A 13,304-nucleotide genomic window follows, 5' to 3' on the forward strand; every position below is an offset into this window, starting at 1 on the left:
CACCTCCAACACTTAAAATACTTCAAGAAAGGAGCAGCCTGTTCCAGTCAGAAATGTTTCCTGTCCTCCATCTTGGATTACCCAGAATCCTCTTCTCACATATAAGTTCATATCCTTAAATTGTCTCTCTTACTTCCAATACTTCTAACATTAAAGTAGAGGTCGTGCAGCCTCACCTTCCTTCCTTGAGACACAACATGTCTAAACTCACTCTCTTAGAAAAGGAATCAAAACTTATCTTGTGCTGCTATTGAACTAATGCACTGTGTCCCTTGTCTCTGCTGACTAGTTTAAACTCTTCCCAATAGCAGAAGCAAACTCTCCTGCGAGGATGTTGATTTCATTTTGGTTCAGGTGCAGACCATACCACTTATAAATATAGGTCATTCTGCTATAATGCAATGTTTTGTCAGCACAAATTGGCTATAATGTGATTGATGAATTGTCAATGTTGTTTGGATAATGCAAACTTTCTCTTGGATGGGTATAGCAATTTTCTATTAGTGAACTTTTGCAGCGCTACTTTCTCTGTAGTATGAGGTTGCAAAGGAACACAACTGTCGTTTTATTGCAGAACGACCTGTATAGAAACATAGAAGAGAGGAGCAGGAGCAGGCCATTCTACCCCTCAAGCCTGTTCCACCATTCAATATAATCATGGCTGATTATCAAGCTCAGTACCCTAACCCCAATCCCCCAATATCCCTTTAGCCAATAGAGCTGTATCTATCCCCTCCTTGAAAACATATAACATTTTAGCCTCAGCCACATTCTGTGGTAGTGAATTCCACAGGGTCATCACTCTTTGAATGAAGAGATTTCTCCTGAAATCAGTCCTAAAAGGTTTACCTCTTATCCTTAAACCATGATCCTTGGTCCAGGCTCCCCCACCATCAGGAGCATCCTTCCTGCATCTGCCTTGTCAAGTCCTGTTAGAACTTTATAGGATTTTTTGAGATCCCCCTGATTCTTCTAAATTCTGGTGAATACAATCATAACTGACTCAATCTCTCCTCAGTCCAGGCATCCCAGGAATCAATTTAGTAAACCTTAGCTGCATTCCCTCTATAGCAAGAACATCTTTCCTCAGATAAGGAACTGCACACAACATTTCAGGTGAGGTCTCACCAAAGTCCTGTACAATTGTAGCAAGACATCCCTGTTCCTGTACTCAAACTCTCTCGCTATGAAGGCCAACATATTGGTGCCTACTGCTATGTGTTTACTTTCAGTGACTGTAGCATGAGGACACCCAGGTCCTGTGGTACCCCCTAGCCATTGCCTTCCATTTGGAAAAACACCTATTTATTCTTACTCTTTGTTTCCTGTCTCCTAAATAATTTTCTCTCCATTTCAATACGCTATTTCATCCCATGTGCTTTAATTGTACACACTAATCTCTTGTGTGGGAGTCTGTTGAAAGCCTAATGAAAATCCAAATAAAACATGTCCATTGGCTCCCTTTGATCAACTCTACTAGTTACGTAATTGAAGAAATTCCAGTAGATTTGTCAAGTATGGTTTCTCTTTTGTAAATCCATGCAGAACGTATCTGATTCTATTGTTTTCTAAATGCTCTGCTTTAAACTCATTGATAATGGACTCTAGCATCATCCCAGCCATTTCTTTGTTCCCCATTAAAAGTTCCCTGTTTCTAACTGGAAAGGACCTACAATAGTTTTCAGCAGTCTTTTTCACTTTACAAGCCTATAGAAACTTTTAGAGTCAGTTCTTAGGTTCCCCGAAGGATTTCCATACTCTATTTTCCCCTACTTAATCAGGCTACTGGTCCTCCTTTCCTGACTTCTAAATTGTTGCCAATACTCAGATCTGGGAGAAAGTGAAGACTGCAGATACTGGAGATCAGAGTTGAGTGTGTGGTGCTGGAAAAGCACAGCAGGTCAGGCAGCATTCGAGGAGCAGGAGAATTGCCCTCCATCAGGAATGAGTCTTGTGGCTGAGAGATAAATGGGAGGGGGGTGGGGTTAGGGGGAAGATAGCTGAGAAAGTTATAGGTGGATGAAAGTGAGAGAGAAGGTGATAGGGCAGAGGGGAGAGCGATGGACAGGTCTGGAGGGCGGTGCCGAGTTGAAGGCTTGGAACTGGGGTAATGTGGGGGGAGGGGAAATGAGGAAGCTGTTGAAATCCACATTTATGCCATGTGGTTGCAGGGTCCCAAGGCTAAATATGAGGCATTCCTCCTCCAGGCGTCGGGTGGTAACGGTTTGGTGGTGGAGGATGCCCAGGACCTGCATGTCCTTGATGGAGTGGAAGGGGGAGTTGAAGTGTTCAGCCACAGGGCAGTGGGATCGGTGGGTGCGGGTGTCCCAGAAATGTTCTCTGAAATGATCCGCAAGGAGGTGTCCTGTCTCCCCGTTGTAGAGGAGACCACATCGGGTGCAATGGGTGACATTGGGAGAGGTACAGGTGAATTTCTGACAGATGTGGAAGGATCCCTTGGGGCCTCGAATGGAAGTGAGGGGAGTGGGGTGGGCACAGGTTTTGCACTTCCTGCAACACATCTTGCAGCGCCCACTGTGACAGGGTTATATGGAGTTGTCCTGAGAGCCGGGCAGAGTGTGGACATAGATACCACTATTACGCGTGGGGACACCTCCCACCTTGTACATGGCATTTACACATATAACTCAGCCAATATTGTCTATCTTATACGTTGCAGGCAAGGATGCCCGGAGCCATGGTACATTGGGGAAACCGAGCAAAGGCTACGACAACGGATGAATGGGCACCAACAATCAAAAGACAGGAGGGTTCCCTCCCAGTTGGAGAACACTTCAGTGGTCCAGGACATTCAGCCTCGGACCTTCGGGTGACCATCCTCCAAGGTGGACTTTGGGACACGCAGCAGAGAAAAGTGGCCGGGCAGAGGCTGATAGCTACGTTCGGTACCCATAGGGAGGGTCTCAACCGGGACTTCGGGTTCATGTCACATTACAGGTGACCACCGTTGCACTACACACACACAGATACTCCTACACACACACACACATACTCACACATACACACGGACACACATACACACAGATGCACACACAGACACCTACACACACTCACATATGCACCCCCTCACAGACTTAAGACATTCTGCACTGACTACATACAACATACACTTTCTCACACTCACAACCCCCAACCCAGACAGACACACACACACAGACAAAGACCCACATGCACACATATATTTTGTGGGGTGAATTTGTACTTTCAGGGTTACATTGTACTTTGCTCAAAAACTGCATGCATTCATGTAGAACTCTGAGCTCAAAAACTGCATGAATTCATGTAAAACTCTGTTATCTCGCTTTTTAGATTAAAATCAATCTAAACATCATGGCATAGACAGAGAACACAGGGGGCTAACACCTTCAACATATTGTCTAGCTATCACGATTATTAACAGCTAACCCGAGAATGCAACTTTTTAAAAAAAGGTTTTGTGATTTACACATGAAAGAAGTGAAACTATCACTGTATTCTAACAGGTGAAAGGCTTAACAGACAATTAATTTTTCAATGTATAATTTCAGTTACATCACACTGTAAATTTTTGCTATAAATTCTGTTAGGATTGAGCCCTCCACTATCACCTGATGAAGGAGCGACGCTCCGAAAGCTAGTGTGCTTCCAATTAAACCTGTTGGACTATAACCTGGTGTTGTGTGATTTTTAGCTTTTACATTGTCAGCATTAATATCTTTCCTCAATATTGTGTTTATATCTTCTTTAATTAGTAATGCAACTCCACTGCTTTTTTCTTTTTGTCTGTCCTTCCTAAGTACTGAATACTCCTGGATATTCAGTTCTTACTCCTGATCACCATGCAGTCAGATCGAAGTCCCAACTTCCCCAGAAACAGTCCCAGTGATCCCGGAACTTAAAACCTTCCCTCCTGCACCAATGCTCGAGCCAGGTATTCGCCTATCTTGTTCTCCTATTTCTGTACTTGCTTAAACATAGCACCAGGATTGGCAGAGATTGCAACCTTTATGGTTCTACCGTTTAGTTCACTGCATAGCTCCCTAAGTTGTTGATGCAAGACCTCATCCCTAATTCTATCAATAATTATGGTATAAATGTGTTCTATGATCCGGAGTTGCATCTGCCACCACAGAAACACTTGTCTCTTCCCCTAACCAATGAATCCCCTACCACTGTTGTTTCTGCTTTCTTATTCCTCCTTTTCTGTACAGTTGGCCTGTTTGTGCCAGAAGCTTGGCTCTATCTGCATTCCCTTGAAAACCATCATCAGCTTCCAATATGGAAAACTGACTTATGAGCGGGACCCCAGGGGACTCCTGCACGACTTGCTTGATTTGCTTTGACTGCCTGGTGGACCTAATAATAGTAACCTATATTCTTGTAAATTCAGAAAATACGAATTGAAAATAATGAACTTAATTTGTATAAATTGGGTAAGGAATTAAGAATAGATGGGATGAGAAAATGCTGTTTTTTAATTGTTTAGGCTCTCATTACTGATAGAAAATGACACTTGCTTCATGTCATTCTTGTGAAAATGGAATTGTATACTTTTTTCCCAATATAAATTTTGGGAAGCACCATCTAGATGAATTATTTTTCATACAAACCTACGAATTAGGAGTAGGAAGAGGCCATTCAGTCCCTTGAGATTGTTCTGCCATAATAATTATGTGGTTGTACTGATTATAGCAGCAAGTCTACTTTTCTGCCTACTTCTTATAACCTTTGAATCTCTTTTCAGTCAACAATCTATCAAACACACTTTTAAATATTCAATTATTTTATTTCATGGCAAAAACCTTTCAAAACATTGCTTGGCTGTGTTTTTCAAACTGCAGCTAGTTTTAAATGTAGATCTGGCACTTACTTGTAAACAAATAATTCCTCAGAGAGACTCTCTTTCAAGTGTTTAATGTTGTTGTTCTTTTGCTTCTGCACACCAAGTTCAGTTTTCAAGAGACTGACTTTTTCTTGCAGTTGCCTTTTTTGTTCCTGTTAAAATCATAAACCTCCATTGGATGTGACACTTTAAAGCATTTCAGGAATCTCATACATCTTAAAACAATAATGCTGCAGAAATATACAATACAGAAGTATACAATACCTCCAGAGTAAAGGTGCAGAAAATTCTTACTTTTGGCATAGTAAAACAAATTGAGCTGCTTTAAAGTTAGATCGATAGGAACAGGGGTAGGCCCATAGAGCCTGCTCTGTCATTCAATACGATCATGGCTGATCAAACACTTCAAAGCCTTTTACTCACATTATCTCCATGACCCTTTACACCATTGATAATCAAAAATTTATTAACCTTTACTTTTAGACATATTCAAGGACTGAGCTTCTACAGCCCTCTGGGACAAATTCACAACCCTCTGTGTCAAAACAAAACTCACCTTGGTCCTAAATGTCTTATATTTAAGATTTGACCCCTGGTATTAGAATCCCCAACCAGGGGAAACATCTTCCTTGCATCCATTTAGGTTTTGGTGCCATTTTTGCAGTGATTGAGTCTTTGCACATTGAAAGAATGTACAATTGCTGTAATCCATATAATAGTTCTTGCAAGGCCATTCATAGCTAATGAGCTAGAAAAGCGCAGCAGGTCAGGCAGCATCCAAGGAACAGGAGAATCGACGTTTCGGGCATAAGCCCTTCTTCAGGAATGAGGAAAGTGTGTCCAGCAGGCTAAGATAAAAGGTAGGGAGGAGGGACTTGGGGAGGGGCGTTGGAAATGCGATAGGTGGAAGGAGGTCAAGGTGAGGGTGATAGGCCGGAGTGGGGTGGGGGCGGAGAGGTCAGGAAGAAGATTGCAGGTTAGGAAGGCGGTGCTGAGTTCGAGGGATTTGACTGAGACAAGGTGGGGGGAGGGGAAATGAGGAAACTGGAGAAATCTGAGTTCATCCCTTGTGGTTGGAGGGTTCCTAGGCGGAAGATGAGGCGCTCTTCCTCCAACCGTCGTGTTGCTATGGTCTGGCGATGGAGGAGTCCAAGGACCTGCATGTCCTTGGTGGAGTGGGAGGGGGAGTTGAAGTGTTGAGCCACGGGGTGGTTGGGTTGGTTGGTCCGGGTGTCCCAGAGGTGTTCTCTGAAACGTTCCGCAAGTAGGCGGCCTGTCTCCCCAATATAGAGGAGGCCACATCGGGTGCAGCAGATGCAATAGATGATGTGTGTGGAGGTGAAGGTGAATTTGTGGCGGATATGGAAGTATCCCTTGGGGCCTTGGAGGGAAGTTAGGGGGGAAGTGTGGGCGCAAGTTTTGCATTCATAGCTAATGTACAGCTATTTTTTTAATGTGTTTTCTAGTCCCATATGGTTTACCCAACCTATATGAAGATTGAAGTCATCCATGATAACCATTATATATGCTACAAATCTTTCTCATCTCCTGATTAATATCTTATCTCCCTCTATCACTACTGTTTAGTGGCCTTGGAGTTATTCCAAGAGTAAGTTCCACCCAAACAGACTTCATATAGCCTCCTGCCTGAAGATCCTTTACTAATGTACTGATCCCATCTTACATTATCAGTCTGACTCCACCACCTCTTCCTTTTTGCAGCAGAGAGCGGCGGGAGCTGGGCAGAAGTGAAGCCGGAGCGCAAAGCCGGTCGGGAAGGTAAGTGATTGTTATTTGAGTGGGTGTGTTCTAAACCCCAGGTCCTACAAAGTAGGGCCTCCTCTAACCTAAATTAAACGTCCACAGACTTGCCCCAAAAAAAGGGTCCAAGGAAGTTCCTGTGGATTGAAGAGTGAGGCTTTAGCTCAGGACTCTTTGACAAGGAGGTTGAGTGAAGTGAGTACGCCACAGTTGAAGAGGGTGAAGACATGACTGCCATGCTGGTTCAGTGTGCTGCATGCTTGATGTGGGAGGTCAACGACTCTAGTATGTCTGGCTCGTATAAGTGTGGAAAGTGTGTGCACGTTCCGCTACTGACAGAGCATATTGCAGCACTGATGAAAGAACTCGAGGACCTTAGGCTCATCCGAGAGAACGAGATCTTTCTGGACAAGACCTTCAGCGAGGTTATTACACCGACCATACCAGAAGAGAGCAGACGATGAGGAAGGCAGAGAGGAGACAGGTGCAAGAGACTCCGGGGGAAATACCTGTCAGGAACAAGTTGAATCTTTTGGAAACAGTAGAGACAGATGACACTGCCAGTCTGCAAGGCGGCCAGGTCTGTCAATCAAAAATTGGCGTGGAGACAGAGGGGAAGAGTCGGACATCGCACAGATAGGGGACTCCATAGTGAGAGGAACTGACCGGGGTTTTTGTGGCAGCAGGTGGGACTTAAGGATGGTGTGTAGCCTTCCTGGTGCCAGGATTAAAGACATCACAGACAGAGTGCAGGAAATCCTCAAGGACGAAGGTGAAGAGCCAGAGGTGGTGGTACGTGTCGGCACAAATGATGTCGGGAAGAAGAGGAGGATCATACTACAGCGGGACTTTGGAGAACTAGGAAGAAGGCTGAAAAGCAGGACGTTCAAGGTGGTTATCTCTGGTTTGCTTCCAGTTCCTCGGGCTGGTGAGGCCAGAAACAGGGAGATAATGGACTGGAACGTGTGGCTGGGGAACTGGTGCAGGAAGCAAGGATTTAAATTCTTGGATCACTGGGGTATGTTTTGTGGTAAGCATAAATTATACAAGAGAGACGGTTTGCACCTTAATAGGTTAGGGACCAGCATTCGAGCAGGCAGGTTTGCTACTGCAGCACAGCTACGTTTAAACTAAGTAGCGGGGAGGAGGGGACATACTGGATGTTTAAAAAGGAAATTGAAGGGAAAGTTAGAACAAGGGAAGTCAAAAAAGACAACTGTATCAATGAAGCAGAAAACTCAAAAAGGGATCATGCTGTAAGGTTGAGTGAAATAGGAGTTGATGGGAAGGGTGAGGGCAGTAACAAATTAAAAATATATATGAATGCACGAAGCATTAGAAATAAAATGGATGAGCTTGAGGCTCTTTCGGATATTGGCAGATACGATATTGTGGGGATAACTGAGACGTGGCTTCAAGTGGACAGGGCCTTGAAATAAATATTCAAGGCTACACGTGCTATCGTAAGGACAGACTGACGGGCAGAGGAGGTGGGGTGGCCATGTTGGTAAGGGATGATATCCTGTCCCTTTCGCGGGGGGACCTAGAATCAGGGGATGTAGAGTCAGTATGCATAGAGTTGAGAAATTCTAAGGGTAAAAAGACCCTCTTGGGAGTTATCTACAGGCCCCCAAACAGTAGTCTGGATGTCGGATGTAAGTTGAATCAGGAGCTGAAATTGGCCTGTCGCAAAGATGATACCACAGTTGTTATGGGGGATTTCAACATGCAGGTAGACTGGGAGAATCAGGATGGTATTGGACCTCAAGAAAGAGACTTTGTGGAGTGCCTCCGAGGTGGATTCTTAGAACAGCTGGTGCTGGAGCCTACCAGGAAGAAGGCAATTCTGGATCTTGTATTGTGCAACGAACCAGAATTGATCAGGGACCTCGAAGTGAAGGAGCCATTGGGAAGTAGTGACCATAATACAATAAGCTTCAATCTGCAATTTGAGAGGGAGAGGGTACAATCGGAAGTGACAATATTTCTGTTGAATAAAGGGAACTATGGAGCTATGAGGGAGGAGCTGGCCAAAGTTCAATGGTGCAATACCTTAGCAGGGATGATAGTGGAGGAACAATGGCAGATATTTCTGTGTATAATGCAGAAGATGCAGGATCAGTTCATTCCAAAAAGGAAGAAAGATCCTAGGAGGAGGCATGGGTGGCCGTGACTGACGAGGGAAGTAAAGAAATATATCAAGTTAAAAGAGAAAAAGTATAACATAGCAAAGATAAGTGGGAAAACGGAGGATTGGGAAGCTTTTAAAGAACAATAGCGGATTACTAAGAAGGAAATACGCAGAGAAAAAATGAGGTACAAAGGTAAACTGGCCAAAAATGTAAAGGAAGATAGTAAAAGCTTTTTTAGGTATGTGAAAGGCAAAAAAATGGTTAAGACTAAAATTGGGCCCTTGAAGACAGAAACAGGGGAATATATTACTAGGAACAAAGAAATGGCAGAAGAATTGAATTGGTACTTCAGATCTGTGTTCACTGGGGAAGAAACAAGCAATCTCCCTGAGGTAACAGTGGCTGAAGGACCTGAACTGAAGGAATTGGTGTTGGAGAGACTGTTAGGTCTGAAGGTTGATAAGTCCCCGGGGCCTGATGGTCTACATCCCAGGGTACTGAAGGAGGTGGCTCGAGAAATCGTGGATGCATTGGTGATTATTTTCCAGAGTTCGATAGATTTGGGATCAGTTCCTGCGGATTGGAGGGTGGCTAATGTTGTACCACTTTTTAAGAAAGGTGGGAGAGAGAAAGCAGGAAATTATAGACCAGTTAATCTGACCTCAGTGGTGGAAAAGATGCTGGAGTCTATTATAAAGGATGAAATTAAGACACATCTGGATAGTAGTCACAGGATAGGTCAGAGTCAACATGGATTTATTGAAGGGGAAATCATGCTTGACTAATCTTCTGGAATATTTTGAGCATGTAACTCTGAAGATGGACAAGGGAGATCCAGTAGATGTAGTGTACCTGGACTTTCAGAAAGCTTTTGATAAAGTCCCATATAGGAGGTTAGTGAGCAAAATTAGGGCGCATGGTATTGGGGGCAAAGTACTAACTTGGATTGAAACTTGGATTGGCTGACAGGAAACAAAGAGTAGTGCTAAACGGCTCCATTTCGGAATGGCAGGTAGTGACCAGTGGGGTACCGCAGGGATCAGTGCTGGGACCGCAGCTTTTTACAATATATATTAATGATATAGAAGATGGTCTTAGTAATAACATTAGCAAATTTGCTAATGATACTAAGCTGGGTGGCAGGGTGAAATGTGAGGAGGATGTTAGGAGATTACAGGGTGACCTGGACAGGTTAGGTGAATGGTCAGATGCATGGCAGATGTAGTTTAATGTGGATAAATGTATGGTTATCCACTTTGGTGGCAAGAACAGGAAGGCAGATTACTGCCTAAATGGAATCAATTTAGGTAAAGGGGCAGTACAAAGAGATCTGGGTGTTTTTGTACACCAGTCAATGAAGGTAAGCATGCAGATACAGCAGGTAGTGAAGAAGGCTAATAGCATGCTGGCCTTCATAACAAGAGGGATTGAGTATAGAAGCAAAGAGGTTCTTCTGCAGCTGTACAGGGCCCTGGTGAGACCACACCTGGAGTATTGTGTGCAGTTGTAGTCTCCAAATTTGAGGAAAGACATTCTGGCTATTGAGGGAGTGCAGCATAGGTTCACGAGGTCAATTCCTGGAATGGCGGGACTACCTTACGCTGAAAGACTGGGGCGACTGGGCTTGTATACCCTTGAGTTTAGAAGACTGAAAGGGGATCTGATTGAGACATATAAGATTATTAAAGGATTGGACACTCTGGAGGCAGGAAACATGTTTCCGCTGATGGGTGAGTGCCGAACCAGAGGACACAGCTTAAAAATACGGGGTAGACCATTTAGGACAGAGATAAGGAGAAACTTCTTCACCCAAAGAGTGGTGGCTGTGTGGAATGCTCTGCCCCAGAGGGCAGTGGAGGCCCAGTCCCTGGATTCATTTAAAAAAGAGTTGGATAGAGCTCTCAAGGATAGTGGAATCAAGGGTTATGGAGATAAGGCAGGAACAGGATACTGATTAAGGATGATCAGCCATGATCATATTGAATGGTGGTGCAGGCTCGAAGGGCAGAATGGCCTACTCCTGCACCTATTGTCTATTGTCCTTTCAAAACTTTGAATAACCTTGAATATTCAGTTCCAGCCCTGGTCACCATGCTGCCATGTTTTTATAATGGTAATTAGATCATACCCATGTCTAGGAGAAAGTGAGGACTGCAGATGCTGGAGATCAGAGTCACGAGCATAGTGCTGGAAAAGCACAGCAGGTCAGGCAAATCTGAGGAGCAGGAAAACTGACATTCCGAGCGTAAGCCCTATATCAGGAATGAATCATGTGGGTCGGGGTGGAAATGATCTGCAAGAAGACGTCCTGTCTCCTCTTCCTTCCACATCCATCAGAAATTTATCCACACGTCTACCAATGTCACCTACTGCATCCGTTGCACCCGGTGTGGTCTCCTCTACACCGGGGAGATAGGAAGTCCCCACCCCCTCCCATTTATCTCTCAGCCCCAGCACACAAGCCTCATTCCTGATGAAGGGCTTATGCCGGAAACGTCAATTCTCCTGCTCCTCGGATGCTGCCTGACCTGCTGTGCTTTTCCAGCACCACACTCTCTTGTCATACCCATGTCTCTCTATTTGTGCCTTTAGATCATTGACCTTATTGTGAATGCTGCATACATTCTGTTAGAATGCCCTTCACTTGGTCTGTTTAACATCATTCTGTAATCAAAGCAGACACTCCACTTGGCTTTGTTTTTCCTGTCTTCTATTCTCCCTATCACTTTTCTACTTCCTATTACTAATTTGATTGTTTTCCAGTTTGGCTTGCTCTCAAGTTCCCGTTCCCCTGACACACTAGATTAGATGCACCCTAACAGAATGAATAAATCTGATGCGAGGACATCAGTTCCAGTCCTGTTAAGATGTACAGACTGGATGGATTATAGATCCCAATTGTCCCAGAACTCGTTATAATGCCTCAGAAATCTGATGCCCTCCCTTCTGCACCAGCTCTCCAGCCACATGTTCAATTGATGAATCCTCCTGTTTTTATACTCACAAGCACATGGCACCTGGAGTAATCCTAAGGTTGCTGGTCTTAGTATCTTAGGTAGATAAGTAGGAGGCTGGAAGAACACGGCAAGCCAGGCAGCATCAGGAGGTGGAGAAGTCGACATTTCAGCTTTAACCCTTCTTCAGGACTGGGGGTGGGTGTAGGGGGAGCTGCAGATAAAGGGGGTGGGGGGGCAGGGTGGTGAGGTGGGGACAGGTGGAAACAGGAAGAGGGTATGACCTGGTTAGTCAATGAGAGGGATGAATCTGGGAGGTGGATGAGAAAAATGGAGGGGAAGGGGAGGGAGAGGAGATGGGAAGGGAGTTTGGGAAGGGAAGGGAGGCTATTTGCAATTAGAGAACTCAATGTTGAATTCTCTGGGCTGTAAGCTGCCCAAATGGATGATGAGGTGTTATTCCTCCAATTTGCGGTTTGATTCATTGTAACAATGGAAGAGGCCAAGGATGGTCATGTCAGAAAGAGAGTGGGAAGGGGAATTAAAATGGGAGATCAGGTCAGCTCAGATGCTTGGCAATATGTTCCCTGAGGTAACTGGGTGCCTCCTAGCAGAGCGCTTTAGGGAACATCTCCGAGACACCCGCATCAATCAACCAAATCGCCCCGTGGCTCAACATTTCAACTCCCCCTCCCACTCTGCCGAGGATATGGAGGTGCTGGGCCTCCTTCATCGCCGCTCCCTCACCACCAGACGCATGGAAGAAGAATGCCTCGTCTTCCGCCTCGGAACACTTCAACCCCAGGGCATCAATGTGGATTTCAACAGTTTCCTCATTTCCCCTTCCCCCACCTCATCCTAGTTTCTAACCTCCAGCAACACGATCCCCTGACTTGTCTGGACTTGTCCGACCTGCCCAGCTCCTTTTCCACCTATACACTCCACCCTCTCCTCCCTGACCTATCACCTTCATCTCCTTCCCTACTGACCTATTGTACTCTATGCTACTCTATCCCCACCCCCACCCTCCTCTAGCTTATCTCTCCACGCTTCAGGCTCTCTGCCTTTATTCCTGATGAAGGGCTTTTGCCCGAAACGTCGATTTTGCCTGTCCTCGGATGCTGCCTGAATTGCTGTGCTCTTCCAGCACCACTGATCCAGAATCTGGTTTCCAGCATCTGCAGTTATTGTTTTTACCTCGTTGATTTTAACCCTACTGCGAATCCTCTTGCAAGGATGCCTGCCTTGAAGAAGTTTTCCTCCTCTCTCTACAAGAATCTCAGGGAGTCTCTCTTCCACTGCAACTCCCAGGTCATTTCCTCAGCCCTGAAGCTCTTCAACCATGTCCTGAAACAAACTCGCTATCACAGCCACATTTGCTTCCTCAGTGCCTGTCTCCGTAACCAACTCATCCCACACGGACTCCGGATCACCTTTAAACCAGCAGAGTTCGGACCCGAACAGGACAAACAGTACAGACTACAGATTCAAAAACACCAGCAACGGTTCTCCATCAAGATCCTCCGCTCCATGCTTGCAGCAATGCGCCAGTACCTAACCTCTCTACAGTCTGCCCTGCCTCAGCTGAGGGCCACACTCTCTCAGAATTGCAAA

General features: G+C 45.1%; 2 protein-coding genes across 8 annotated transcripts in view; one reads left to right on the forward strand and one right to left on the reverse strand.

The window, feature by feature from the left end:
* LOC122564570 (histone-binding protein RBBP4) overlaps window positions 1–3,663 on the forward strand; it is an 86,020-nt gene extending 82,357 nt beyond the window's left edge. For all 5 annotated transcript variants that reach the window (XM_087976648.1, XM_043719663.2, XM_087976647.1 and 2 more), the window contains one exon: window positions 2,681–3,663. In XM_087976648.1, coding sequence (XP_087832774.1) covers window positions 2,681–2,742 — 62 coding nt within the window. In that variant the 3' untranslated portion in view covers window positions 2,743–3,663. The remainder of the gene's footprint in view (window positions 1–2,680) is intronic.
* Window positions 1–13,304, reverse strand: part of sync (syncoilin, intermediate filament protein) — a 72,515-nt gene that overhangs the window by 21,699 nt on the left and 37,512 nt on the right. For 2 of the 3 annotated variants that reach the window (XM_043719669.2, XM_087976652.1), the window contains exon 3: window positions 4,871–4,995. In XM_043719669.2, coding sequence (XP_043575604.1) covers window positions 4,871–4,995 — 125 coding nt within the window. Of the gene's footprint in view, window positions 1–4,866; window positions 4,996–13,304 lie in introns of those variants that run through there. The other variant, XR_006315942.2, reaches the window with a different exon arrangement.

The sequence above is a fragment of the Chiloscyllium plagiosum genome, unplaced genomic scaffold (genome assembly GCF_037043375.1).
Source record: "Chiloscyllium plagiosum isolate Xiang-an unplaced genomic scaffold, Cpla_swu_hap1 HiC_scaffold_30, whole genome shotgun sequence".
In the NCBI taxonomy this organism is placed as follows: Eukaryota; Metazoa; Chordata; class Chondrichthyes; order Orectolobiformes; family Hemiscylliidae; genus Chiloscyllium; species Chiloscyllium plagiosum.